At 55.7% G+C, this 23,061-nt stretch overlaps 8 protein-coding genes across 8 annotated transcripts; 3 read left to right on the top strand and 5 right to left on the bottom strand.

Annotated features, from left to right (window-relative positions):
* Positions 1–838: 838 nt before the first annotated feature.
* BZA05DRAFT_352306 (ankyrin repeat-containing domain protein) lies at positions 839–2,204 on the bottom strand. Its single transcript, XM_051481315.1, has 4 exons — positions 1,923–2,204; positions 1,713–1,872; positions 1,471–1,636; positions 839–1,355 (listed from the first exon to the last, which is right to left on the bottom strand). Exons 1-4 carry the CDS (start codon positions 1,944–1,946, stop codon positions 1,190–1,192), a joined length of 516 nt encoding a protein of 171 aa, XP_051339915.1. The 5' UTR covers positions 1,947–2,204; the 3' UTR covers positions 839–1,189.
* Positions 2,205–2,675: 471 nt separating this feature from the next.
* BZA05DRAFT_395642 (ribosomal protein L13 domain-containing protein) lies at positions 2,676–4,020 on the bottom strand. Its single transcript, XM_051483458.1, has 4 exons — positions 3,860–4,020; positions 3,550–3,685; positions 3,161–3,470; positions 2,676–3,099 (listed from the first exon to the last, which is right to left on the bottom strand). The coding sequence occupies exons 1-4, from the start codon at positions 3,878–3,880 to the stop codon at positions 2,970–2,972; spliced, it is 597 nt and encodes a 198-aa protein (XP_051339916.1). The 5' UTR covers positions 3,881–4,020; the 3' UTR covers positions 2,676–2,969.
* Positions 4,021–5,073: 1,053 nt separating this feature from the next.
* On the top strand, positions 5,074–6,227 carry BZA05DRAFT_25541 (uncharacterized protein). Its single transcript, XM_051480085.1, has 2 exons — positions 5,074–5,695; positions 5,754–6,227. Exons 1-2 carry the CDS (start codon positions 5,226–5,228, stop codon positions 5,974–5,976), a joined length of 693 nt encoding a protein of 230 aa, XP_051339917.1. The 5' UTR covers positions 5,074–5,225; the 3' UTR covers positions 5,977–6,227.
* On the bottom strand, positions 5,879–7,385 carry BZA05DRAFT_25522 (uncharacterized protein). The gene is made up of 2 exons (XM_051480080.1): positions 6,525–7,385; positions 5,879–6,462 (listed from the first exon to the last, which is right to left on the bottom strand). Exons 1-2 carry the CDS (start codon positions 7,093–7,095, stop codon positions 6,059–6,061), a joined length of 975 nt encoding a protein of 324 aa, XP_051339918.1. The 5' UTR covers positions 7,096–7,385; the 3' UTR covers positions 5,879–6,058.
* Positions 7,386–11,261: 3,876 nt separating this feature from the next.
* On the top strand, positions 11,262–16,140 carry BZA05DRAFT_395654 (uncharacterized protein). Its single transcript, XM_051483459.1, has 2 exons — positions 11,262–15,648; positions 15,714–16,140. The coding sequence occupies exons 1-2, from the start codon at positions 11,530–11,532 to the stop codon at positions 16,032–16,034; spliced, it is 4,440 nt and encodes a 1,479-aa protein (XP_051339919.1). The 5' UTR covers positions 11,262–11,529; the 3' UTR covers positions 16,035–16,140.
* A 1,909-nt stretch (positions 16,141–18,049) lies between these two features.
* On the bottom strand, positions 18,050–18,894 carry BZA05DRAFT_395656 (ribosomal protein L36e). Its single transcript, XM_051483460.1, has 4 exons — positions 18,794–18,894; positions 18,521–18,653; positions 18,378–18,459; positions 18,050–18,324 (listed from the first exon to the last, which is right to left on the bottom strand). Exons 1-4 carry the CDS (start codon positions 18,810–18,812, stop codon positions 18,250–18,252), a joined length of 309 nt encoding a protein of 102 aa, XP_051339920.1. The 5' UTR covers positions 18,813–18,894; the 3' UTR covers positions 18,050–18,249.
* Positions 18,895–19,019: 125 nt separating this feature from the next.
* BZA05DRAFT_395658 (40S ribosomal protein s12) lies at positions 19,020–20,056 on the top strand. Its single transcript, XM_051483461.1, has 4 exons — positions 19,020–19,154; positions 19,225–19,242; positions 19,334–19,637; positions 19,695–20,056. The coding sequence occupies exons 1-4, from the start codon at positions 19,152–19,154 to the stop codon at positions 19,814–19,816; spliced, it is 447 nt and encodes a 148-aa protein (XP_051339921.1). The 5' UTR covers positions 19,020–19,151; the 3' UTR covers positions 19,817–20,056.
* Positions 20,057–22,605, bottom strand: BZA05DRAFT_352325 (LMBR1-like membrane protein-domain-containing protein). The gene is made up of 2 exons (XM_051481316.1): positions 22,242–22,605; positions 20,057–22,188 (listed from the first exon to the last, which is right to left on the bottom strand). Exons 1-2 carry the CDS (start codon positions 22,447–22,449, stop codon positions 20,462–20,464), a joined length of 1,935 nt encoding a protein of 644 aa, XP_051339922.1. The 5' UTR covers positions 22,450–22,605; the 3' UTR covers positions 20,057–20,461.
* Between the last annotated feature and the right edge of the window lie 456 nt (positions 22,606–23,061).

A 23,061-nucleotide genomic window follows, 5' to 3' on the forward strand; every position in this document is an offset into this window, starting at 1 on the left:
GAAGAACGGCTCACCAGTAAAGGATGCAGCATCAAGCAGCATGAGCATCCCCTCCCCGTCTCTAACGGCGTTACATCCATCTCCACTACTCCCCGCCCTGCCCGCCCCGTCCGCCGCTCCGCATCCGCATGGTAACGATGCCGACCCTCGCATCCTCCCCTAGCCTAGCGATCACGCACAGCAGACACTCGTAGTCCGCCTGCGCCAGCGAGGCGTCCGCAGCCGCACCGAGCGAGAGGTACATGCCGGCGCCGCCGTGCCGCTTGCTAAGGAGCTCCTGCACCCGCTCGAGGTCCTTGGGGAGGCTGACGCAACCGCAGGTGTAGCGGGTTAGGATTATGGCGGGTGGTTGGATATGCGTCATCGTGGAGGAGGAAGTGGTGGTGAGGGTTGTGGTGGTGGTGGTGGTGGTGGGAGTGGTGGTGGTGTTTGTGTTTTTGGTATGTAGGTAGGTCTGGAAGGGAGGTGTGGGTTGGGGGACGAGTGATTGCTCGGACAGATAATGTAGGTGTGCAGAGTGGTTCGAGTTGGGTCGGATACATATGACAGCTAGGTTCAACTCTAGTTTGAATTGAGAGCTCGGGGAGGGCAAGGTGGTGTTCTTGAATAGCCATTTTTACTGCTTTGAACTTGCGTGAGTTTCTATGACCGCCTTTGCAGCGGAGGCATTTGAAAGTTGAAATGGTGATGCATCGAGACAAACGAGACGCCTTGCTCGGCCCCCTTAGATTTGGCGTCAGAGAGTACTCGACCTTAGCCACATATCTCTACCATCGAGGCGATGTATGCAGCCCGAAGAGGCCTGCCCCGGCAGGTTTTGATCATCTCGGGAAGTCTTGTCTCGCACAAACCCAAGTTACTGTCTCCACATTTGTCAGGGCTCACCACCGTTCCCACCCCGCTTGACCGGTTGACAAGCACTCACAAACGCCCGAGGAATCCCCTGCAACTATGTATGTGTGTTGGGAAGTAAAAGTGTAGGTATAGTATAGCGCGAGTAATCTGAGATGCCCCATATGACCCATCCAAACGCCCATCTCACACAATTGCATGTGTAGAAAGAAAGAAAAAAACACAATGATGCTCCCTCCCGTCGTCCACTTTTCAAACCAAACCCCACCAGCACCAGCCCTAATCGTCTACCGGTCTAAACTTTAGTATGTACGCAGTAACCCCCGCCATTCACGGCTTAACTACTCTCGCTTCCGCTTCTGGGCCCGTCGTCTGTGTCCTCCTCGGGAACCAAGTCGTTGCCCATACTCATCATGTACTCCGCACTCTGCAGAACCTGGCGGAGCTCCGTATCCCTCGGATCACTGATATCGATCGGACGCTGTTTCTGCTTGTTGCGGACTCTGCACTCACTCTACTCGTTAGTTTCCGGGGTAGGCAGGCGAGGTACCGGGTAGGTGAGGTAGGGGGGTAGGTGAGGTAGGGGGGTAGGTGATGTAGGGGAGTAGGAGAAAGAACCTAGGATCCGCCCCGGCCTCCGTCAACAACTTGACTATCTCCAATCCCAGCTGTTTCTCGCCCTTGGCGAAGTAGACAGCCTTGTGCAACGGGGTATTCCCCTCCATGCGATTCCGCGGGTCGACCTCGAGGCCCTCCTGGTCCAGGAGCTCGTCCATCACGTCGTCTTTTTCGCACGTCCCGCATCAGCACTGCATCAATCGCGCAAAGGGGATGGAGGGAGGGAGGGAGGGAAGGCGTACAAGCACCATACTGTGCGGCGACGTGCAACGCGGTGTTGCCGAGCGCGTCGGTCGAGTTGTTGAGGAACTCCGGCGTGTGGTGGTGCTCGAGCACTTCTGTGAGAAGCTCGGTGTTGTCGCGACGCGCGGCTTCGAGGAGGAGCTCTTTGGCTGAGGCGCCCTGGAGCTCGTGTTAGCTGTGGCCCGATGGAGCGGCGAGAGATCACGTACTTCGTCGGTGTTGTGGGTTGCCATGATGGATCGGTTGTTTGTGGAGGAGGGGGTATCGTGGGGAACGGTCGCTGGTCGTGGTGGTTGCAGTGGGATGGAAGGCTGCGGCTGATAGAGTCCACCGGGGCTGGGGCGTGGTGGGGCAGCGGACGTTTCGGATTCAGGGCGGCAAAACAGAGAAACAGGAGTACTTTGTATGATTGGCACTGGAGATCTGTGTAAGAATAGACTTCTCCCCACCCATTCAAGCTCAAGGTGAGAGGTGATGTAACGCACGGGGTTGATTCAGGACATGGCTATTAGCGTCCCGAGCGGGAAGTCCCGCTAAGCTTGGCTCACATATTGTCACTACGGTCATGGCACATGATTCCCAATTTCCCAGCTCATCGCCCATGCTTTTCTACTAACCCAGTTACAACCAGTGGGAATATACATACGAAAGGGCATTACGTTACGACTCAGGTTGAATGGCCAAGGTCCGTTATAAGGTCCGTTGGTATCTGAGATGCTCATCACCACAGCCGGCAACCCCTCAGGCCGTCGGATCGCCGCCACTCCTCAGAAGAACCTAGTATTCAGTCGGGGGCACTACGTTCCATTCTCTTTCATTTCTTTGTAACCAAAAGTCAGTCTCCACGGCGGCGCACGCATAGCATGGTAGACAAGAATAGAAGACAGAAGATCCGAAAGAACCTCTCATCGCCATTAGATGCAGTGCACTTGATAAAAAGATGGGTATCGTTACCCCACGTAGGCATCGGAGTAGGCTCCTTTGCATTGCGCAGGCGGATTCTTACTGGAAATTCACTGTATGAGTGCCAGGAGAGTCACGTGCTACATTATATATCACTCAACTACCCCATTTGGGTATGAGAGCCTCGTACAAAAAAACGCGCCCGCCCCCAAAAGAAAAAAAAACTTTTGAACCGTCATAGCTCAACCATCACATGTCCAAATGGAGAAAGAAAAGCGTAGAAATGGTCTACATTGAGGTCACTAGTCGAGAGGCAGTCAAACATCGGGAATAGCATTCATCGTAGCAAATGTCTAGTATCCGAACTTGGCCAACTCCTCAGAGTTGGTAGTGACCTCCCTCTTAGCAGCGTTCAACTTCCTGATCAAGGCCTTCTTCCTCTGGTAATAGGCCTCAGAGCGGGTCTTGCGCTTCTCCTCGAGTCTGTGGCGAAAGACGTCAGTATGACATTTCGACAACGGATACAATCGCGGGGAGATCTCACCTGCTAACGACCTCACCGTAGCTCCAGCCGAACTCAGACGACAACCGTCCGACGGTGCAGTATTTGCGTCCGGGCTTCAACCTCAAGATGCGGAGGGCCTGGGGCACGACCATCCTCTTCTTGGTATCGTAGGGAGGGGGGACACCCTCGAAGACCTTCAAGCGGTCCATCGCAGCCTTACCACGGGCAGTCTTGTGGGCAATCATACCACGGACGGCCTTGTAGAAGATACGCGACGGGGCACGGAAGTGGAAGAGTCCGTGGGTATGGTTGAAACGGGTGGCCTTGCGGAGGTAGGCGTGGTACTTCACTGTATGCGAGACGATCGAGTAAGCATGCTTGAACGCGATGAGAGCGGCAGCAGCGAGGATAGAGGAGTGTAGACTTACGCTTAGCGCGGAAGAACTCGCCGGAGATGTTGAGGTCCTCGCATCTCACGACAACGATCTTCTGTCCGTTGAGGAGCTGCTTGGCCACAGTAGAGGCCAAGCGACCAAGGAGATGTCCCTTGCCATCGATGACAACCTATAAGCGAAAAGAATAGCTATTAGCACATCTAATGCTCTTCTCGCAAGCTCTGCCAGCTTCCCCGTGCTCCCAACATCCAAGCTCCACCGCAGATAGCGCGCGCGCCGCAACGCGATCATTGAGTTTCGCGTAAGGTCTGGAAAACCGAAGCAGCTGGGAGGTAGAACTCACCACAGGCTCGAATGTGGACATTCTTGCAGGAGTGTAGATGGCGTGATAACGAGAGGTTGCTGAATCCGGGGAGGCGGCGGTCGGCGTCGGTCGGCGTTGTCTGTCGTCGGCGTTGGGCGTTTGTCGTTTGTCGTCGTTCGTCGTGGTGTAGTTCTGCAGACTCGTTGAGGCTTTGCTGGGAAACTCAGTGCGATTCCGAGTGACTGGTGTTTTGGTGTGTGGGACGGGAGTGGCTAGTGCGGCTCAGTAGGGCAAACCCCAATCGATAACGTTCAGCAGGGAGTAGCGGCGCCGAAAGATGAGCTTAGTGCCCGCAGTTGCAGCAGCCCACCAAACGAAACCACACCGGACCCCTGGATAGCTCCAGAAGGAGTCGAGTAATTCCCCGCAATCCCACATTTCGCCAAAGAAAAGAAACGGACGGACGTGAGAGCATCGTTCCGAGTCAAGCAGGTACGATCCGGGTATAACCTGCAGTGAGTAGGGAAGCCGCCCATGGGTACCTCCACCCAAACGGCAGCCGCACTACTGGTTTTTTCTCCGACTAGGTGGATCGTCTACTTTATGTGAATCTTCACCGTCGTTCGTGTCTGCCTACCTGAATGCATATCCTCCGGCTGTATCCGCCAACCGCAGGGCTGAGGGCAGCTAACAGTGCAGAATCTTCATCTCGTCACGTTTGCCCCCCGATCCACCCACGCGCAAAAAACAGTTCTCACACATCTCTCTACACGCCGCACACACTCCCACTGAGCCTAGCCGGTACCGAATGCCCTATTGCAGTCAGCAACCCGTTCTACAGCCAGCCGCTTGGCCATCGTCGTCTCCGCCTGTATATCTTCCCGCTCCTTGAGCTCCAACTCGGTAGAGATACCACCTATCATACAACACTTATCATCCGGCTGTAGATGCTTCCCGCATGGTTCGCACCCCTAGTTACCTCACGAAAATTCTCTGCTGCGGGGGCCAAGTCTTCATACGAGATATCTCCCACGTCTCTGGCTATACCATAAGTGGTGTGTTTTCCAGAGTGATAGCTGGTGCGCCTCTTCCCACAACTCCACCTCGTCTTCTCGCCCACATACCGCTTGCTGTATCTGGGAGTGAAGAGATAAAGTTTCTTCTAAGAGTCTTCACCACAGTCAGGGTCTACCGAGCTTGTTCGAGCCTCACCCGAGTCACCTGACATCCCCGCCAAAGCTCCGAGAGTTACACGATGGGCCCGCACTGCACGCTCCATCTCCCGCACGCTCCATCACTATTCATGCGACCTGTACCTGAATAGGTAGTGTGAACGCCAGCTGCCTGACCTCGCCCGTCCTACTCCACCCCACCACCGCACCTCACCACCACCCACCCCACCAGCATGTCCACCCCCGCCCCGCTCGCCGCAACCGCCATCCCGTCTCCCCCCCCAACAATCCACTACATCCCATCCTTCATCACGCCCGCCGAAGAATCCTCTTTGCAATCCAGCATCCTCTCTCAACCCAAGCCGAAATGGACGATCCTCAGCCACCGGCGGCTGCAAACACACCCCAGCGCGCTGAGCTCGAGCAACGTGCTTCTCTCTGCGGCGCTCCCGGCGTTCCTCGAGTCCCTCGTCCCGCGCATGCAGGCTCTCGGCGTGTGGGACCACGCTCCGCACAAGCGCCCGAACCATGTCCTTGTCAATGAGTACACCCCCGGCGAGGGAATCATGCCGCACGAGGACGGCGCGGCGTATCATCCCGTCGTGGCCACGGTGAGCTTGGGCGCGCCGATCGTGCTGGATATTTACGAGAAGGGCGAGGGCGGGAGGACGCCGAAGTTCAGGATCTTGCAGGAGCCGCGGAGGTGAGTGCTGTTGGGGGCGTGGGGGTGACGGGTGCGCGGCTGATGGAGCGGTGCTCAGTTTGCTGGTTACGACGGGAGAGGTGTATGCGAGCCACCTACACGGCATCGAGGCGCGGACGAGTGATGAGGACTTGGGGCCGGAGACGGTTGCGAACTGGGCGCTGCTGGGAGAGCCACAGGCGTTCACGGAGGGCAGGTATGAGCGGCAGACTAGGACGAGTTTGACGTACCGCGACGTGCTGAAGGTTGCGGACGTGGGGAGGTTGTTTGGACGGAAGTGATGGAACAGAACAGAACAGAACACGCACGACTTCATCGTTCCCCCGCACCATAGGTATCTATTCTATCAAACCTACCTATGCTTCAATAGACCCCTGGAATGATACACCACTTCCCTCGCACAGCCTCCTCCCCAAACTTCTGCCTGTACCACTCGCGGTTCCTCCCCGCCGAGACGCTTAGTATGGCGGCCACAAACACCGCGCCCGCAAACACCGTAGTATTTACCACGGCGCCGCGCGGCGCCGCAATAACAGAGATGGCAAGGTAAATCACCACCTCGGCGGTATAGTGCGGACACACCACGGCCCGGAAAAACGTATGTGTCGGGAGGGAGTACTTCTTGAGACTCGCCAGGTAAGTATGGCAGTCGTGCTGCGCGCCGCTGGCGACAAACAGGAGTATCAGCCCCACAAACGACTTGAGCGACGGCGCATTGACCAGACCCTTCAGCGCCGTGGGCGAAAACTTAAACGCATCGATCGCCGCTACGTCGATAACCATCAGCACACACTCACCACCCCCACACTCCTGATGACGGAAAACATACCCGTCCCCTCGACCCACACCCCCACCGCCATGGCCGCATAGAACAGCAGCCCGACGAGATAGTGCGCGACCCACATGCGACTGGCACCCCCGCTCTTCTGCACGTACAGGCACTCGTACAATCGCCGGCCCACCTGCGCGACGAAACACGCCCACGCAAGCACTACCTGCTCGATTTTCATCCCCGTCTCTTTCCCCTTCCCCATCCCCGCCTTCCCCGTCCCCTCCATTCCCGCGCCCGCACCCGCACCCGCGCCCGCCATACCAGCCACAACCTGGTACCACCCCCCGCGCGCAAGGATCTGCATCATCCAGAATACGCTGAACACCACGGCGGAAACGTAGAAGTGCGTGAACCACGTGTGCGGGACGGTTATCGCCGCGAGTTTGTCTAGCAGCCCTGTTGCGGTCCCCTTGGTAGTGATGGAGGGAGCGGCGGGAGGAGCGGTCTTGCCGTACCCTACGAACCGCCGCTGGAGCGCGGGGATCGAGTTCGCCAGGAGTATGGACGCTGCGGCGAGGGTGTAGAGGGACTGCAGGAGGAGGGGGAGGGGGGGGAGTGGTGGTATCATTGTTATGCGTGTGTGTGTGGGGGGGGGGGTGGAGTAATCCGGCGTGGAGAGAGAGAAATGCGTCGTGGTGGGTTTCGTGGAGATGTGGAGATGTGGAGATGTGGAGTGTGGATGCGGATGGATGACGCGTGGCGGAGTTGCGGACGGAATTTGCCGTTGTGGCTGTGCGGTATCAGCCTTGCCCAGGCCCCAGGCACTCCACCCCGGTCGCGCGGCTGCGGATCTGGATTTTGAAGGGTGCAGTGCGCGAAATGCGCCAAATCCAAGGCCTTTGTGAGGGGCGGTAGGTAGCAAACACCGCAAGGGAAGTCCTCCACTCTTTAGATCAACAAACTTGTGTCAGACATACGGCAACCCATCAATCACATCAGCCGAAATGAGTACCAGTACTTTGCAAATTAGCGGCGCAAGCATGCACACGAGTGACACAAGGTGAGTATCCCTGGGGGAATCCAAGGGGAGAACGAAACAATGTGCAGTTTGTTCCCGCCTGGCTGCTTTAATTGGTCGATTGCCAGAGCAGAGATCGTACTCAGGCTTGCCGGGGCAGTCGGGTACGGAAACAAGAATTTCCGCTGCCGTTATGTTATGTAGAAACAGTCCGGACTCCGGAGTGGCTGTCGCACGCACGGCTTGCTACGGCTTGATGTCCAGGCCGTCTTGCATGGATGATGGATGTGTCCGATTGACGGATCATTCAATGACCGTTCAATGAAACGATGAAGGTGCGTTTTGGCGTGCCTTCCGGCGTGCTATTCGGTATTGGGTACCGAAACTCCCCCACATAGGGTAGGTATTCCCCGGACGAACCGGAGCCATTGGAACTTGGAACAATAGGTAAGATAATGCTGTGTGAGTTCGATTTCGAATGGCGCCTTCCAGAGTACCTTCCTAGGTAGCTTGGTGGATCAAACCTACAACTTCCAAGCATCCTATTAGCACATCACAAACACCGGGAGGAAAAGAGGATCCTAGGTATGCTAATGTGACCAAAGCTATTGGAACAATACCTAAGTAATGCTGCGTGAACTCGAATGGCGCCTTCCAGACTCCAGAGTGAGTAGCTTGATGGATCAAACCATAAGTTGTCATCCTATCATCACATCACAAACACCGAGTGGAAGAAAAGATCTTATGCTAATGTGACCAGAGCCATTGGAACAAGCATGCTGCGTGAGCTCGAATGGGTCCTTCCAGACTCCAGAGTTCCTGGGTAGCTTGGTGGATAAACCTACAAGCATGTTGCCTGAGCTCAAGATCGAATGGGTCCTTTTAGAGTACATAGATTGGTGGATCAAACTACAAACTTTCATCCTGTCATCACAGCACAAAGACCGGGAGGAAAGTGGACTTTGTGCTAATGTGCTAGGACGAGCTCTGCTGACATCATCAAACGGAACGGTTTGCCAACTTGACAGTCGTGTATGAAGCTTCCTCCCTTGTGGGAATAATACCTGTGGAACTGGCTAAGTAGGGATATTGTGAACTTATAATGGTGGTGGTGTTGTGCGCGGCTGTGTGATGAGCTGTGAAACACTCCGGCCATTACCTTAATCCGATCGATCAATCTTATCTTCCGCTCCAGTCACGTGTAAATTATGCGTGCGTGCAATCCGCCACAACGGTGTAGCCCACCGCCAGTACTTTACTCTAGCCCACACATCGGAGAGAGAGAATCGAACACGTCGACAAGACAATTTCAAACACGCCCGCACTCCTCTCAGCGAGCTCGGTCCGGATCGAAGATATCGTTAATCGATACTTTATAGTAAAGTCCCGGGTGATTGATAGGGTGCGGAAACATGAGCCGCTCGGCGGGACAGGTACCGGTACCGGCCACATATGATAGATAGAGTACATTCACAAGCGCCAGTGTTCCGTTTGGTTAGTTCGCTCGATGGATCGTAATATTTTATTTGTTTTTTATTTGTTTTTTTCTACGATTATTTTTGACCTCGAGTCACGAGTGAGCCGTGAGCAGTGCACTGGACTTACCTACTAGAGATCGAAGCGAAGTGGACACTGGACCGGAACAAGTGTCGCAATCGGGAAATCGGGAAAAACGCTGACAGTAGTGGAATCTGGAATCTGGAATCGAGGTTTCCCAAATGGATTTTTGTATGGCACGTTTTGCATCGGTGCTATGATAGAGTACCGTCGCCGGTCGGCAAGTCTTTGAGGAGTCGTGGAGTCGAGGTGCGACCTCATGTAACCTGACCTTTAGGCTTCATTGCTGCCTCGCATAGATAAATAGAAAACAAATAAAAATACAAATAAATAAACCAGCGGCCTCCATACCGCCAGCACAAGAAGGCAGGGCAGCGTCGCTCAACCATGGCACAGCGGTCCGAGACCCTCCCTGAAACGGAGAAGCGATTCCCGTGATGGGAGCAAGCGCCGCAGCAAAAAACATCCCGGCCTGAATGGATGTGCAGGCTCGGATTGGGGTTGGATTGGATTTGGATTGGGCCACGGCCTTGATTTTCTGTGCTGCGCTGGGGGGGCTTGTTGCTTCGCTGCTTGCTTGCCGGGACTGGCTGGCTCAGGTTGCTGTTGCTGGCTGGCTCAGGTTGCTGTTGCTGGCTGGCTGATGGTTGCATGTGTGGTCGCTGCGGCTGCTTCCAGTCCCTCCCTCCCTTATGGTTGCTTGCTTGCTTGCGAGAGAGAGGAACGGAAGGAGAACGAACGAGAAGGCGCGAGATACGAGAGAGTAGGGAAGAGAGAGAGACCGAGAGACAGAGAGAGCGAGTGGGCCGCCCTGCCCGTTCCATCAGTCGGTCGGCCAGTCAGTCAGTCTCCAGCCAGTCCCCAGTCTCCAGTCCTCCCATCAAATCTCCCTTCGAGTCGGAATCTACTCCTACTCTACTCTATTACCCATATCGACTTTCTGCAACCCATCTACCTGACCTGCTCCATCTATCCGCACTCTATCTCCTGAAGAATAGTATCTACATACCCTACGTGCCCTATTGCACTCTACCTACGAGATCGGATCGCAGCAGCGCACAGCAGACAGACACAGCAAGACAGACAGTCAGACAGTCAGACAGTCAGCAGGCAGGCAGACCATCATCAAGTCAAGTCAACCTACATCGCAAGCAGAACTGACTGACCATCTAAGCCTAGGTAGTCGACTCTCTTTGCTTGTGCGCCCGCCTCCGCCGCCGTCGGCCCCCAAACTAGAGTACTTCCAGCTCCCTCGCAAGGGCATCCATCCACCACCACCACCACCGAATCCACTTGCCCACACACCCATTTCCATCCCACACCCAGCGACCGCTTGCTCTGGCCATTTCCTCCACCCCCCAAGCCCAAACCCTCACTCAACTCACATACATTTTGAATTCCGCTTCTGCCACCAAAAACCACCAATCCCCGAAAGACCCACTTGCCGTGAAGTCTATTTCCTTCCCGCCCTCCTACCCGTACAATTCCCTCCCTCCCTTCCACCCCCCTCCCTCTCCCCCTCCCTCCCCCCTTCCTCGCCACCAACGTCTCCCGGTGGTCGTGGGGAAGTGTAGCAGCAGCAGTAGTGCTGGTGGTGGAGAGAGTGCTGCAGTAGAGTAGAAAGAAGTACCTATCGCCTTTCTCTCTCTCGCTCTCCTTCTATCCCGTCCCCGTCCCCCCCGTCCCTGTCCCACACACTCCCTTACACACCACACCCCCCCTTCACCGTCCGGTTTCCCTTCTCCCTCTACCCCCTTCTCCCTCCTTGATCATACATAACCGTTATTCACTTTTTTTTTCGCGAGGACAAAAAATAATAAGCGTTCGCTCGTTCATTCGTTCGGTACATATCGTACACATACACTCACACACACACATATCACGCCCTCCGCCGCGTGTCGTTATCATCACCCTCACCCTCCACCCTCACCATCGTCCCTCGCCAGATATCCTCCAGCCCTCGACGCCGGAAGTCCGCAACCGCAGACAGAGGGTAGTAGCGTTTCAGCAATGAAGCTCTCCCATCGCCGTGGACCCTCATAGCATAACATGTCGTCCCACCAAGGTCTTCGATCAGAATCATCGACGACTACCAGCGCGAACGGCGGCCTCCCTCCACGCAGACCCTCCTCGCAAATACCACCCTCCTCTTCGACGGCGGCACCATATAAGAATAAATCAACATCATCATCATCACAGCAACAACAACAGCAACAACAACAACAACAACAACAACAACAACAACAACAACAACAACAACAACAACAACAACAACAACAACAACAACAACAACAACAACTGAATACTGAAAAACAGACACAACTACAGAATCCTCCGCGACCACCCCACTCCTCCACTACCTCCTCATTCGCGAAACCCGCGAATAACCCCTCTAACGACGATGGTGACGGTGACCTTTCCGAGGCCGAAACGGTGGTTTTGGACGGGCAGGAGGAGGAAGAAGGCCAGGGCTCCATACAATTGCGTATGGAGAATGGCAGCAGGGGGAGACGGGGGAACGGTGGAAGCAGGCGTGTCACGATGGAAAGGACGGGGGGAAATTCATGGCGGGGAAGGGAAACAGTTGGAGACGGGGAAGAGAGCCCGCGAAAGAGGAGGAAGAGGAGTGCATCGCTCGGTGAGCCACTGGGAGCAGCAGTTGGTGCCCGAAGAGTGGTGCGAGCAGAGGGAAGTAGCGACAGTGGGGATGTTGATGAGGATGAGCACGATGCCGAGTACTCGTCGGCTCTCAGTTCAACACGGTCGTCACGCCAGACTTCGCCGGTGCGGCGACGGAATCCCCGCCAGCCGCAATCCCATACTCGACAATTCCCACCGAATCCTTCGCACACGCACACGCAGTCGCTCACCATCGAGCCTGATTCCAGGCGTCATTCGTGGGCTTCCACCAATTTCTATGACAGCAGTAACACGGTGGGCACTAGCAATAACGGCAACAATTTCAAAAAACGGAAGGCCCCGGTCAATGGTGCTACATCGGACGATGACTATCGCGACGACGACGAGCCACCGCATGAAGATGAACCCCAACTAAACCCCAAGCCCGAACCTCGAAAACGAACGCGGACGCGACCCCGGCGGAATCGAAATCCAGCCCTACGCTTCGAATCCTCCTCGCCGCAGACAAGAAAGCAAACCTCCCGATCGTCCCCCTCACTTCCCCCCAACTCGCGACTCAGCCCGACAAGAATTACGAAACTTAAGGGAACATCTGCCACAACCACCGCCGCCACTACCACCACCAACTCCGCTGGTCGACCCCAGCGCAAAATACCACTACCAGTCATACGGACAACGATCGTTCACCTCTCCGATAATTCGTCATCCGAATCCGAAAGCGAGCCCGCCAGTCGTCGGCGACTTGCCTCTGCCGCTCGCACACCTGGGTCGCCGATAAGCATGTCTCACAAGCCAAAACGAGATACTGCGGGTCGTACGCACCTGCACCGGGCGTGTGGACGTGGGGCGGTTGCTGAGGTCGAGGCAATACTCGAACAGAGCACCGAACTGATAAATGCCGAAGACAATGCAGGTTACATGCCTATCCACGAGGCATCCCTCAATGGCCATCTCGGTGTCGTCAAGGTATTGGTCAAGTACGGAGCACAGTATGACGTTCGTTCGCGAATCGATCTCGAGTCTCCGCTGCTGGATGCCGTCGAGAACGGTCACGTCCCAGTGATCAAGTACCTCATCGGCCTGGGCGCCAATCCGACACAACGCGATAACCGGGGAAGGACCTGTTTGGATGCCAACAGTGAGGGCGATGAGTCTCCGGAAGTTCGTGAGGAGATTGAAGCACTACTCAAAGCAGCCTCCAAACAACGACCGGTGCAGCGAGCCTCCGACGATGAGAATATAAGTGTTCGAGGAGGAGGCCGTGATAGTCCGTCGTCGAGGGATGATTCCGTCGTTAGTCCCGCCCATCAATCCCCCGCTGCGCCCGCTCAGAGCACTCGGAGGAGGAATGCCAGGGCCGAACAGAGTAGGAAGGACCTGTTGTGGTTGGATTCCGGAAAGGGTTCAGTCATCAAACTTCGAGAAAAGGCGAGGGAGGGGGATATGGAGATGGTGCATGCTCTGCTGGAAACCGGCCTGAAACCTGATACCGAAGCTTTGGTTGGAGCCATCAAGGGTGGGCATGCTGAACTTGTCAGTCTGTTGTTGGCGTACCAGGCCGAGGTGGATCCGGCGCCCGGAGTGGTGGACAGAGAAGGGAGCAGGAGGAAGCGAGAAGTGTCGATGCCGGCAGCAGAGGAAACGCCTATGCTCGCAGCCATCGGACGTGGCAACAATGTCATTCTACGCTACCTCCTCGAAAACGGCGCGGATCCTCTCCGAAAAGACAGCAAAGGCCGGACATATCCCGAAATCGCTCGCGAGAGGGAAGGGGAATACTGGCAGGAGGAAGTCGCATTGCTGCAAGAGGCTTGGCAAAAGGCGGGTGGACGAAGCGAGGCCAAGTCACCATCCCGTCATAAATCCTCGCCAAAGGCCAGACACCCGACAATGAATGCGAACACGTCCACAGCGAAACAGTCACGACGTAATTCTTCATCCAATCCGAGTCAGAGCGGCCGCCCCACACGATCATCGAACACCGACGAGAAACGTTCGACGTCGGCGAATCCGTCCCATCGTGCGAGCGATCTTCCCACCGTCAGCGAGTCGGAGTCCGTGGCGGCCGGTGGCGCGGCAGCAGCTAAGAAACGACGGAGACTAGTCTCTGGAAAAGTTCGTGACGAGGAGGCTGCGCGTGCTGCCGATTCCCCGACGACGATGAAGGAACGCGATGATGAACGTGACAGTGGCAAGAAGACTACCGAAAAGCCATCGGTCGTCAAGGCCGTCAAGACCGAAATCGAGGACACCATCAAAGTCGAGGCCCCCCCAAAGAAGCAGACGAAGCAGGAGCCTTCCGAGGATGCTCCGATGGAGGATGCTCCCCCGCTCGTTCGACCAGCGAAAGTAAGGTCTACACGGGAGCGCCGACCGTCCAGCACGAGATCGAACAGCACCGCGAGGGAAATGAAGCGACCGGCTTCCAGAACGCGTTCCCCACCACGGGCTCCACGGTCGGATATCGAACGACGTCAGCAGGAGGAGCAACTGAGACGACGCAGGAGGGAGGAACATCCGGATGATCGTGACCGCCGAAGGGATTCCATCACCGAAGAGCCCCGACGCCTAAAACGCGAAGAGTCGTCGAAACCTCCCACCCCCGCCGCTCCCGAGCCCCCACGTCGCCGCGACGCGTCAACCTCGTCGAACGCCGATAAGTCACGCCCAGGCGAAGATGACCGCCGTCAGAGGGTCAAGGAACGGGAGAAGGAGAAGAGGACGACGAAGGAAGGGCGACTACGGGAAAAGGGACTGGCTGGTGGAATCAGTCAGGAGCAGCTCCAATCGGAAGCCCGCGAAGTCTTGAGGAAAAAACATCTCATCAAGGAGTTGGCCTCGATCCAAAAAAAGGCCCTCAAGGAATCCATGGAGAAGCGTGCTGACGAGGTCATCAACCGTGAACTGGAGCTACGGCGACTACGGGAGGAGGAAGAGCGAAGGCAGCGGATCATTCGTGAGCGGGAGGAACAGGAGCAGGAGGAGAAAGAGAAGGTTGAAAAGGAAGCTCGCGAGAAAGCCGAGAAGGAACAACTTCAAGAGGAACTCCGCGAAAAGTCTGAACAGATCAAACGCGATCTGGAGGCGAAACGACGAGGGGAACTGGAACGTCAAGCCCATGCCAAGGCGGAGGCCGAACGAATCCAGAAGGAGGCGGCTGAACGCGAGGCAAGGGCACGGCAGGAGAGGGAGGAGCAGGAGCGTGAGGAACGAGAAGCCAGGGAGAAGGTGGAGAGGGAGGCTAAAGAGAAGGAGGAGAGGGAACGCCAGGCACGGATCGAGGAGGAGGCACGACTCGAAGAAGAACGACAGAGGGAGGCCGTCCGCGCTGAACAACGCCGTCTTGAGATCCAACACAAGAAGGAGGAGGCAGAGAGGCAGCGTTTGGAGCACGAGCGTCTGGAACAGGAACGCAGAGCCGCCGAGGAAGAGTCCAAGCGCCGAGATCTGGAGCTTGAAAAGGCGAGGAAGGAGGCCAGAGACCGGAAAGTCGCCGAGGAACTCCAGCAGCAGATCACGCGTGAACAGGAAGCTCTTCGCCTTCAGCAACAGGCGAAGGAAGAAGCTCGAATCCAGTCACTTCCCCATACCCTTCGTGTGGCCGCAGAGCAACAGACTCTCGCTCTCCCTGCCGAAGATTTCCGGCATTTCATCCCATTCTTTGTCGCCACGCTGCCCAACTTGGGGGAGTCTACCCCGAACGGTACCGTGCACAAGCAGGAGCGGTGGGTGCTGAACCTTCAGGTCGCCCTCGTACTCGGCACTACGAATCTCGAACTCAACGGATACCAACTGACGGAACGTCGGACGGCGACGGAACACGAGAGGCTGCGTATGTGGAGCGTGCTCTCGCCCATCCTTTGTGAAGACGTGAGTTGGAGCAAAAAGACGATGGAAGAGCGGGCGCAGGCGCGGACTATGGAGATGGAGAAGTACTTGAACATCAAGTCGGTCTTCTGGGTGAAGGTGCGTTTTATGCATGTCCAAACTATCGCATGTCGTCCTATATACTGACTTTTGATTGGATTTAGTTCAGCGACATTCAAGCCATCGCTTCACACGATCCGCGATATGCCAGCTTCCTCGAGCAAGGCCTTCCCACCGTCGAAGTGGCCATGGACGTTCCGACGTACGGCAAGGGCAGCCCCGCTAGCCTCTCCCTCCCCCCGAGCCGCGAGCAGATGGCAGAACGGGTCAGGAGACGGTTCAGCATACCGGTCAGCGAGGCCTGGGCCAAACAATACTCGTCCTCATCCACCAGTCCCGATCCTCCATCCACCACCTCCTCCTCTCACTCTCACTCTCACTCTCAATCCATGCCACCTCCTGGCATCCACAACTCTTCCGGATAATTGGCGTTCTCGGCGTGAGGGGTGTTCTTTTTTTTTTCTTTTCCTTTTTTTTCCTTTCCTTTTCTTAATGTTTTTCCTTTTCTTGATATGTTTTCCCTTGTGTACTGGGTGTTTTTTTTGTTCTTTCTTCTTCCTTTTTTCTTCACTTTACTTTTACTATACTTCAACTTGCCCTGGGTTTTTCTGTTTTTTTTTTTTTTTTTGCTCGGTGGGGGGAGGTTAGCTTCAATGAATTGCAAGTGTCGTGTTGTCGTGTCGTTGTGTCGTGTTGTCGTGGCGTGTCGTGTGGTGTGTCAACTCTGTCTATCTGATTGTCGGATTGTCGGATCTTTCTGATTTGGTAGATATTCCCATTGTCGAATTTTCCGCATGCGGAGTTTGGATCTGGTGTTATTTCTGATCATGTTTTTGTCTGTGTCTGTGTGTGCATGTGTATGTGTTCTACGAGGGATTGATGAAGGGGGGGGGGGGATGGGTGGGGGAGGGGGTGTGTTTTTCGTTTTTGTGTGGGGTGAGGGGGGTGAGGGGGGTGTGAGGGTGTGATGGGGTCTAAGGACACAGGGGGGAGAGCGTGTGAAGGGGGAGATATGATATCCAATACCTTATCCTTTTTGTCTCTGTTTGGCTGGCTGTAGGCGTAGCATTGTATGGGATGATTTGACCGATGGTGATCGATGGTGATGATGGGTAGGGTGATGTGATGTTGTTAATGACGTATGGTTTGTGAATGGGTGGGTGTTTTGGCATTCTGAGGGACTTGGAACTTGGAAGAACTGGGAATTCAATAGGTATTTGGTGAAGCAGTTCAAGCATCGTGTTTGGTTAGCCCTTTCGATCCGCGTGAGGATTGAGGATTCTACCTATTGCGGATTCTACCTACCGAGGATTCTACCTACTGGGCCGGAGGCTGATGATTCTGTTGGGTTGTTTGATCGTTGATGATTGAATCATTGAATGATTGATGATCGATCATTGTATCATTGAGGCTAGGTATGTAAGTAGGACACGGCAATACACAGACTTCACTTATCCCGTCTGCACTGTGCAGTCGCCGCCGGCTTCTAAGTTCTATGTAATGGGTGAGGGTGGGCCGTGGTTTGTATGACAAGTACGATAGGTACTTGGATGGGTTGACGGAGTTGGATGATGTGAGATGATGTGAGAAGACATGAGGCGAGCACCCGCCTGATGCCGCCGCCGCCGAGTACTCTACCGTCCGTAGCTGCTAGCACATGCGATAAGATGTTAAGATCCCGGAAGACCGGAGAGCGCAACGTACCGAACTATCTACTAGTGAGTTACCCGACGGCGGCGCCGGTTAACTGTCCCGCCGGCATGCCGACGCTGGCATACCGGGTATGTACTCTACCGTATGGGATGTGGGATGTGTGCTGCCGGGAGCTCCGTCCGCACACAAACACTGTCCTTCCGACGGTACAACACAGTTGTATTGGAAGTTTCCCTAATCCCTGGGACGGACCGTCTACCTCGTCCGCTGGGGTGGTAGAGTTGCGATACCTAACCCTCGCAGGTCCATTGACAGAGGTTTCGGACGGAGGTAAGATTCGTGTGCATTACTCATGGATATCTAGTCCCCGTACCTATGTTATTACTAGATACCTAGGATTTAAGGGCGGTTGGAAAGTTGGGTTTGCCGCTTATCGGTCTTCCGTATTGTCTACATGAGGATACATCTGGAATCCCTCGGCATGAGTGATTGAAAAAGGCACGTCTACGATCCATGGAGAGCTGTTAAGAGTGATGACTACTAGTGTTCTAGTAGCTAGCAAGAGTTCCATTGCTCTGCCCATATCTCTGATTCATGGCCGAGCTTTAGGCAGTGTGTTTCTTGGAGTCTAGTTTTCATGTTTCTTAAGATCTGTGGTTATGGCTGCTGCCAAGTGAACTTGGAGTTAAGCATCACAATCCACCAGTCCGCCGGCGCACTCCAGTCAAGTCATCAGTTCCGGCAGTCAATCAATCGTATTCGTCGACAACTACCGCTCACTCCCCCCTCCCCCCTTCTCACCCCCGCCCCAAACCCATAAAGCAACAAGTAGTAACACCGCAAGTATCCCGAACGAAACGTGAAACGTGAAAAGAGAACGATTTTTGTGCGACGAAGTTAAAGCTTTTTTCGTATTTTTATTTGCTCAACCACGTACGTCACTAAGCCCCCGACGGAAAAACAGCATTCTCCGAAAAGCGACACCGTTTAGTGCCTCCTGGACTCGGCAATGACGTTCGTCAACTCGTCGACCTTTCTCTTGGCGCGTCCGTAGGTTCCAAGCTATCGCAGGTGTTAGACAGGGGTGGTCGAGGGGAGGAGGGAGGGATGCTCACCCTCTTCTTGGCGAGCTTGCGGGCACGCTTGTCCTTGGAGTTGCGGAGCAACTCAATGACACGGCGCTCGTAGGGGGAGAGACTATTGTTCAACGACTGTCAGCGGGGAGATCCGACGCAGCGTAGATGTGAAGTGAACCCACCCAGCAACCTCCTTAACGATCTCGCGGACGAACTGTGTGCGCTTGGAAAGGTGTCCCTTGCGGCGGGAGATCTTTGCCTTGGGGTCGCGGGGAGTGAGCTTGTTGTATCCCTTGTTGGGCCCGTAGGCGATACCTATAATTCGAAGCATTCGATCAGCCGCGTGTCCCCTTTGCTATCGTTGCCATAGTCCGCATCGTCGCCTGCCGTCGTCGGAATTTCGAGCGGCAATAATTCGGGACCGTGGTGGGAGTGTAGAGTTGGAGTAGACGTACCGGACTTCGCGACTGCCATTGCTGCGATGTGTTAGTGTAGATTTGTCGAGCTCGGTCGGTCGTCGGGGGGGGTGGTTTTGGGTATATTTTTTGGGTGGGTCCTGTTTGCTGGGGGGGTTGCGCGCACAGTGCGTGTGAAATCCTTTGTGGCGCACCAAAAAGTGTGACTGCGCTTATGCGCGATAGGGCACAGGCTAGCCCTGGATTTTTTTCACACACGACGGAAGCCCCACCAACGACCGAAGAACGAAGCCCCGAACCATCATCTTACCGACAAAGCAAGGAACTTCCTCGAGGACCGCCAAAGACATCACGACAATCAGAAATTACCTTCACTCCACCCACTACATCAAAAATCATGGTACGTTTGCAGCGTCGGAATCGAACACATAAATTTGAAATACAAGAAAAGTCGCTAACACCCACCACAGTCTGACGCAGGAGAGGAAGTACGTCTTCGCTTTGTTATCCCAGCAGTCGCAGCTACGACGCTGCCACCGGGCCCCCCTCGTTCCACTCATACCTAACACACGCTACTAGATCCCCCAGGTCGAGGCCGCCGAGGAGATCGAGGTCCCCGCCGACGCTGCTACCAAGGGGCAGATGTCCGTCGAGGACGCTCTCAAGGGTGTTCTCCGCCACGCCCTCGTGCACGACGGACTCGCCCGCGGTCTCCGTGAGGCCTCGAAGGCTCTGGACCGTCGTCAGGCACACATGTGTGTTCTGAACGAGAACTGCGATGAGGACGCCTACAAAAAGCTCGTTGAGGCCTTGTGCTCAGAGCACAAGATCCCCCTCATCAAGGTTGCCGACGGAAAGAAGCTCGGAGAGTGGGCTGGTCTTTGTATGTCCCTCCGCAACTAGTGAAACGCATCGGAGTCGGAACTAACACCGATATCAGGCGTCCTCGACCGTGAGGGCAACGCCCGCAAGGTCGTCAACTGCTCGTGCTGTGTCGTCCGCGACTGGGGTGAGGAGTCGCAGGAGCGCAACGTCCTCCTCGAGTACTTCGAGACCCGGTAAATCGACAACATTTCCTACGACATCATCGCATCCTGTCATTGCTAGTTGGAGGATACCAGATTCTCTTTCAGTATAACGACTATTGAGATGGTATGGGAATAAAAATTGACTTGGCGATGTTGAGCAAATGGAGTTCTGTTTTCGGGAATCGGGGAAAAAAAGGGGTGTTAATTTACTTGTGTTTTTTCTTCTTGGCTCGTAAATGAAATAAGGGTTTGCCAATTCCACGGTTCACGAATGCTGTGACTCGGTCTGCTCATAAACCCTGGTTTGTGGGACGGTTTCGTAACTTCGTGATGCTAAAAAGCCAATATCCATATCTCACTCGCCAGGGTAGACTTATGTGAAGAAAGTGCTCGAAAATGTCTTCGATGTCACGATCACCTGGGGGTGTCCATCCCACTCTGGGACTTCTCGACCTGCGCCGACTGCATCCGCCCGGCCAGCCACATGTTCGCGCCATCATCCATTCCCTCTGCCATCCCTCTGCCATCCCACCACGACCACCAAGCAACAATGAAACCAAAACCCCACTTCCCATCGCATCGCATCCCATGTCATCCCATCCCACCCCATCCCATCCTTAATCTCAGTCATGACCTCGTATCAAAAGCAGCATGCGCGATTCCCTTCCGCTCCTCAGTGCTAACCCGCGCCATCGCCCCTCATCCACCTGGGGCGATTCTGTTCCGCGGCCGCCGTAGCGTCCTTGAACCACCTGGGCGCCTCGACAGTATCGAACGTGTTCCGAATGCGGTGCACGAACCCGCCAAGCCCCAGTATTCCGCCGTCGAGCGGCGGCGCCGCGTCCTCTTCCTCCTCCGTAGGGTTGTCTCTATACCTCGAGGGTCGTGTGGTGGTGGGGTTGGTGGTGGCGGAGCCGTAGTTCATCAGCCTTCCCGTGGTCACGCCCTGTAGCTCGCGCTCGATAAGGTCTCTCCCCTCCCTCCAGCCGCCGCCGCCGAATACGTCGTCCTCGTCGTCGTCTTCGACATCGCCAAAGCCACAGACGTTCTTAACGCGGCTGTAGAGATTGAAGAGGCTTGCGCAGACGGGGATCAGCACGAGCACGGGGAACCAATCGTTGAAGCCCTCAGAGATGGTCGAGAGCTTGATCAGCTTCCCGAGGAAATTGTAGAACACGCTTTTTTGCACGATGTCCTCCTCCGGCAGGAATAGCACGAAGTTGTACGCGAGCGGCACGGTGAGCCGTGCCGCGTACGAGGCGTAGAAGCATGCGGAACTCGCGGAGGTCCCCCGCTTGACGAGCGCGTATGAGCCCCACACTTTGACCGAGCTGAGGGTGTAGTACGCCGCGAAACACATGTAGGCGATCCAGAGACTCGAGATGCATTGGCCCGCGAACCCGATTTTGCCCGTCGAGGAGCTGGGATGGTGCACGACGGTGTATCGGATGACAGCGAGCTTGGGGAAGGCGGAGTATACGAGCTCGGTCCAGACTATCATCGCCGACGCGATGGAGAGCAGGACACCTAGGAGCAGGTGAATGTAGGGGACAACGTGGAAGTGGTAGATGTGTCGCGTGTAGGGGTTGAGCACAGAGATGTTCTCGAGCAGTGTGGGCGACGTGAAGTGTTTTATAAACGTCAAGCGCTGCGACGACTTGGAGTCGAGGACGGACTGCGCGTCCGCCGCGGCCTGGACCAGGTTCTCCCACTCGGAGAGGAACCGCGCACGGCGGTGAATGCACAGCTTCAGCTTCCTCGTCAACGCCGCCAGGTACTGTTCCGTGATGACCTGCGGCACACTGGACCTCTGACCCAGCAGTCCACCCGCGAAAGCGCCTCCACCGCGGCGCGCACTCCCCGCAGACAGCGGAACGCGCGCCATGTCCGCGATCTCCTCAATCCAGTCTTGGAACTCGAGCGCGGTCCCCGTCTTGCGCTCAGCCACGAGCGCAACCTCGCCCTCCACCGCCTCGAGATTGCTCGTCGCTTCGACTAGCTTCTCGTATGCGCGTGGCGCGCGCCGCTGCAGCTCCCGCAACGTGCCGGACACACTCGCCGCCCGGAACAGCCCCCGCGGGATCGCAACGAGCCCGTGCCCCATCAGTGATATCGCGAGGAATAAGGCGTAGCAGTAGGATATCGCCACGAGGAGCGCTTGGATACTGTAGATGTGCACGCCGGACGTGATGAAGAAGTAGACAAGACCCACACCGCCGACGGTGAGCATCGTGAGGTGGTAGCGGACATTTTCGCGGAGCGATTGGAGGAGGCGTTTCTGCGGCGACCGGTGGCCGGAGTCGGAGTACGAGAGGAGGATCGGGAGGATCGCCCAGGTGAGGACGAAGCAGAGCCAGTAGGAGATTCGCCAGGAGATCAGGAGAACTCGCTGAGGAAGCGTGACACCTTTACTCTCCACATCAGCTGCATCCCGGTCAAGCAGAGGGGATCAGGTATACCCCGCGACCCATCATCCGTGGCCGAGCTGGATGCAAGATCAATGGGCACGAGTACGATAATCGACGACGACAGGAACAGTCCCAGAAACGTAGAGACGAGCAGGTACTCCGGCGAGCTTCGGAGCGGCAGATACCGTCGCTGCAGCAGCAGTGTCACCACCGCGATGAAGAATAGACACAGCGCAAAAAAGATCGCAGAACTGATCATCGTGGATGATGTGGAGGCAAGCTGAGCATGGAGAGCTCAAAGGGCGGGGTTTGGAGCGGAAGTTGAGGTTGACGCAGTGCTAGTGGGCTAACCCGACCTGCCAGCTAACTATAACTAGAGTAACCTAACCCACGCGGGGCCCACGACACGTACGCGCGAAACGTCGGATGTGCGAAACTCCATGGTTGCACAGATGCGGACGGTTCTGGACGGTGATCACGCAGCAGAAGCACTCTATTCTGCACGATGGCAGGGAGACCGGATCTCCAAGGCCCCAGGACTCCCAGACTCCCAGAGTCTCGTTATGATAATAGAGTACATACAACGTCAGGTCACTCCACATAGAAAGACAGTCGTATGCGCCGATAATCACCCGGTCAAGGCCTGATCAGGCAAGTAATTCGCACATCTATAATCCCGCGCCTGGAGCTCTTGGGTCTGCATATTCCCCGCGCGAGTCTGGGGCTCCAAGGGAGGGGTACGGATGGCGATCCAAGACACGGAGCACACAGGTAGGTATCCCATACTGGCATCCCCACGAGTCGCAAGAACCATGGTGCATAGAGTACCTATAGCACTCTACGGATCATGCACCGCAGCACTGGACATTGG

Source organism: Tricharina praecox, assembly GCF_024521635.1.
Source record: "Tricharina praecox strain CBS 144465 chromosome Unknown BZA05scaffold_10, whole genome shotgun sequence".
NCBI classification, from domain to species: domain Eukaryota; kingdom Fungi; phylum Ascomycota; class Pezizomycetes; order Pezizales; family Pyronemataceae; genus Tricharina; species Tricharina praecox.

Coding starts and splice junctions, on each gene's coding strand:
- BZA05DRAFT_395658 (XM_051483461.1), top strand. Junction 19,638..19,694: donor CGGAGAGTGGGCTGGTCTTT/GTATGTCCCTCC, acceptor CACCGATATCAG/GCGTCCTCGACCGTGAGGGC.
- BZA05DRAFT_352306 (XM_051481315.1), bottom strand. CDS start 1,946: ATGGCAACCCACAACACCGACGAA. Junction 1,637..1,712: donor CGCCGCACAGTATGGTGCTT/GTACGCCTTCCC, acceptor CGTGCGAAAAAG/ACGACGTGATGGACGAGCTC. Junction 1,356..1,470: donor GAGGCCGGGGCGGATCCTAG/GTTCTTTCTCCT, acceptor GAGTGAGTGCAG/AGTCCGCAACAAGCAGAAAC.
- BZA05DRAFT_395654 (XM_051483459.1), top strand. CDS start 11,530: ATGGAGAATGGCAGCAGGGGGAGACGGGGGAACGGTGGAAGCAGGCGT. Junction 15,649..15,713: donor AGTCGGTCTTCTGGGTGAAG/GTGCGTTTTATG, acceptor GATTGGATTTAG/TTCAGCGACATTCAAGCCAT.
- BZA05DRAFT_25541 (XM_051480085.1), top strand. CDS start 5,226: ATGTCCACCCCCGCCCCGCTCGCCGCAACCGCCATCCCGTCTCCCCCC. Junction 5,696..5,753: donor ATCTTGCAGGAGCCGCGGAG/GTGAGTGCTGTT, acceptor AGCGGTGCTCAG/TTTGCTGGTTACGACGGGAG.
- BZA05DRAFT_395642 (XM_051483458.1), bottom strand. CDS start 3,880: ATGTCCACATTCGAGCCTGTG. Junction 3,686..3,859: donor TGTCCACATTCGAGCCTGTG/GTGAGTTCTACC, acceptor TTTCGCTTATAG/GTTGTCATCGATGGCAAGGG. Junction 3,471..3,549: donor CGAGTTCTTCCGCGCTAAGC/GTAAGTCTACAC, acceptor TCTCGCATACAG/TGAAGTACCACGCCTACCTC.
- BZA05DRAFT_395656 (XM_051483460.1), bottom strand. Junction 18,460..18,520: donor ATCGTTAAGGAGGTTGCTGG/GTGGGTTCACTT, acceptor GTTGAACAATAG/TCTCTCCCCCTACGAGCGCC. Junction 18,325..18,377: donor GCAAGCTCGCCAAGAAGAGG/GTGAGCATCCCT, acceptor CACCTGCGATAG/CTTGGAACCTACGGACGCGC.
- BZA05DRAFT_25522 (XM_051480080.1), bottom strand. CDS start 7,095: ATGATACCACCACTCCCCCCCCTCCCCCTCCTCCTGCAGTCCCTCTAC. Junction 6,463..6,524: donor GGTGTGGGTCGAGGGGACGG/GTATGTTTTCCG, acceptor TTATCGACGTAG/CGGCGATCGATGCGTTTAAG.
- BZA05DRAFT_352325 (XM_051481316.1), bottom strand. CDS start 22,449: ATGATCAGTTCTGCGATCTTTTTTGCGCTGTGTCTATTCTTCATCGCG. Junction 22,189..22,241: donor CACGGATGATGGGTCGCGGG/GTATACCTGATC, acceptor TGGAGAGTAAAG/GTGTCACGCTTCCTCAGCGA.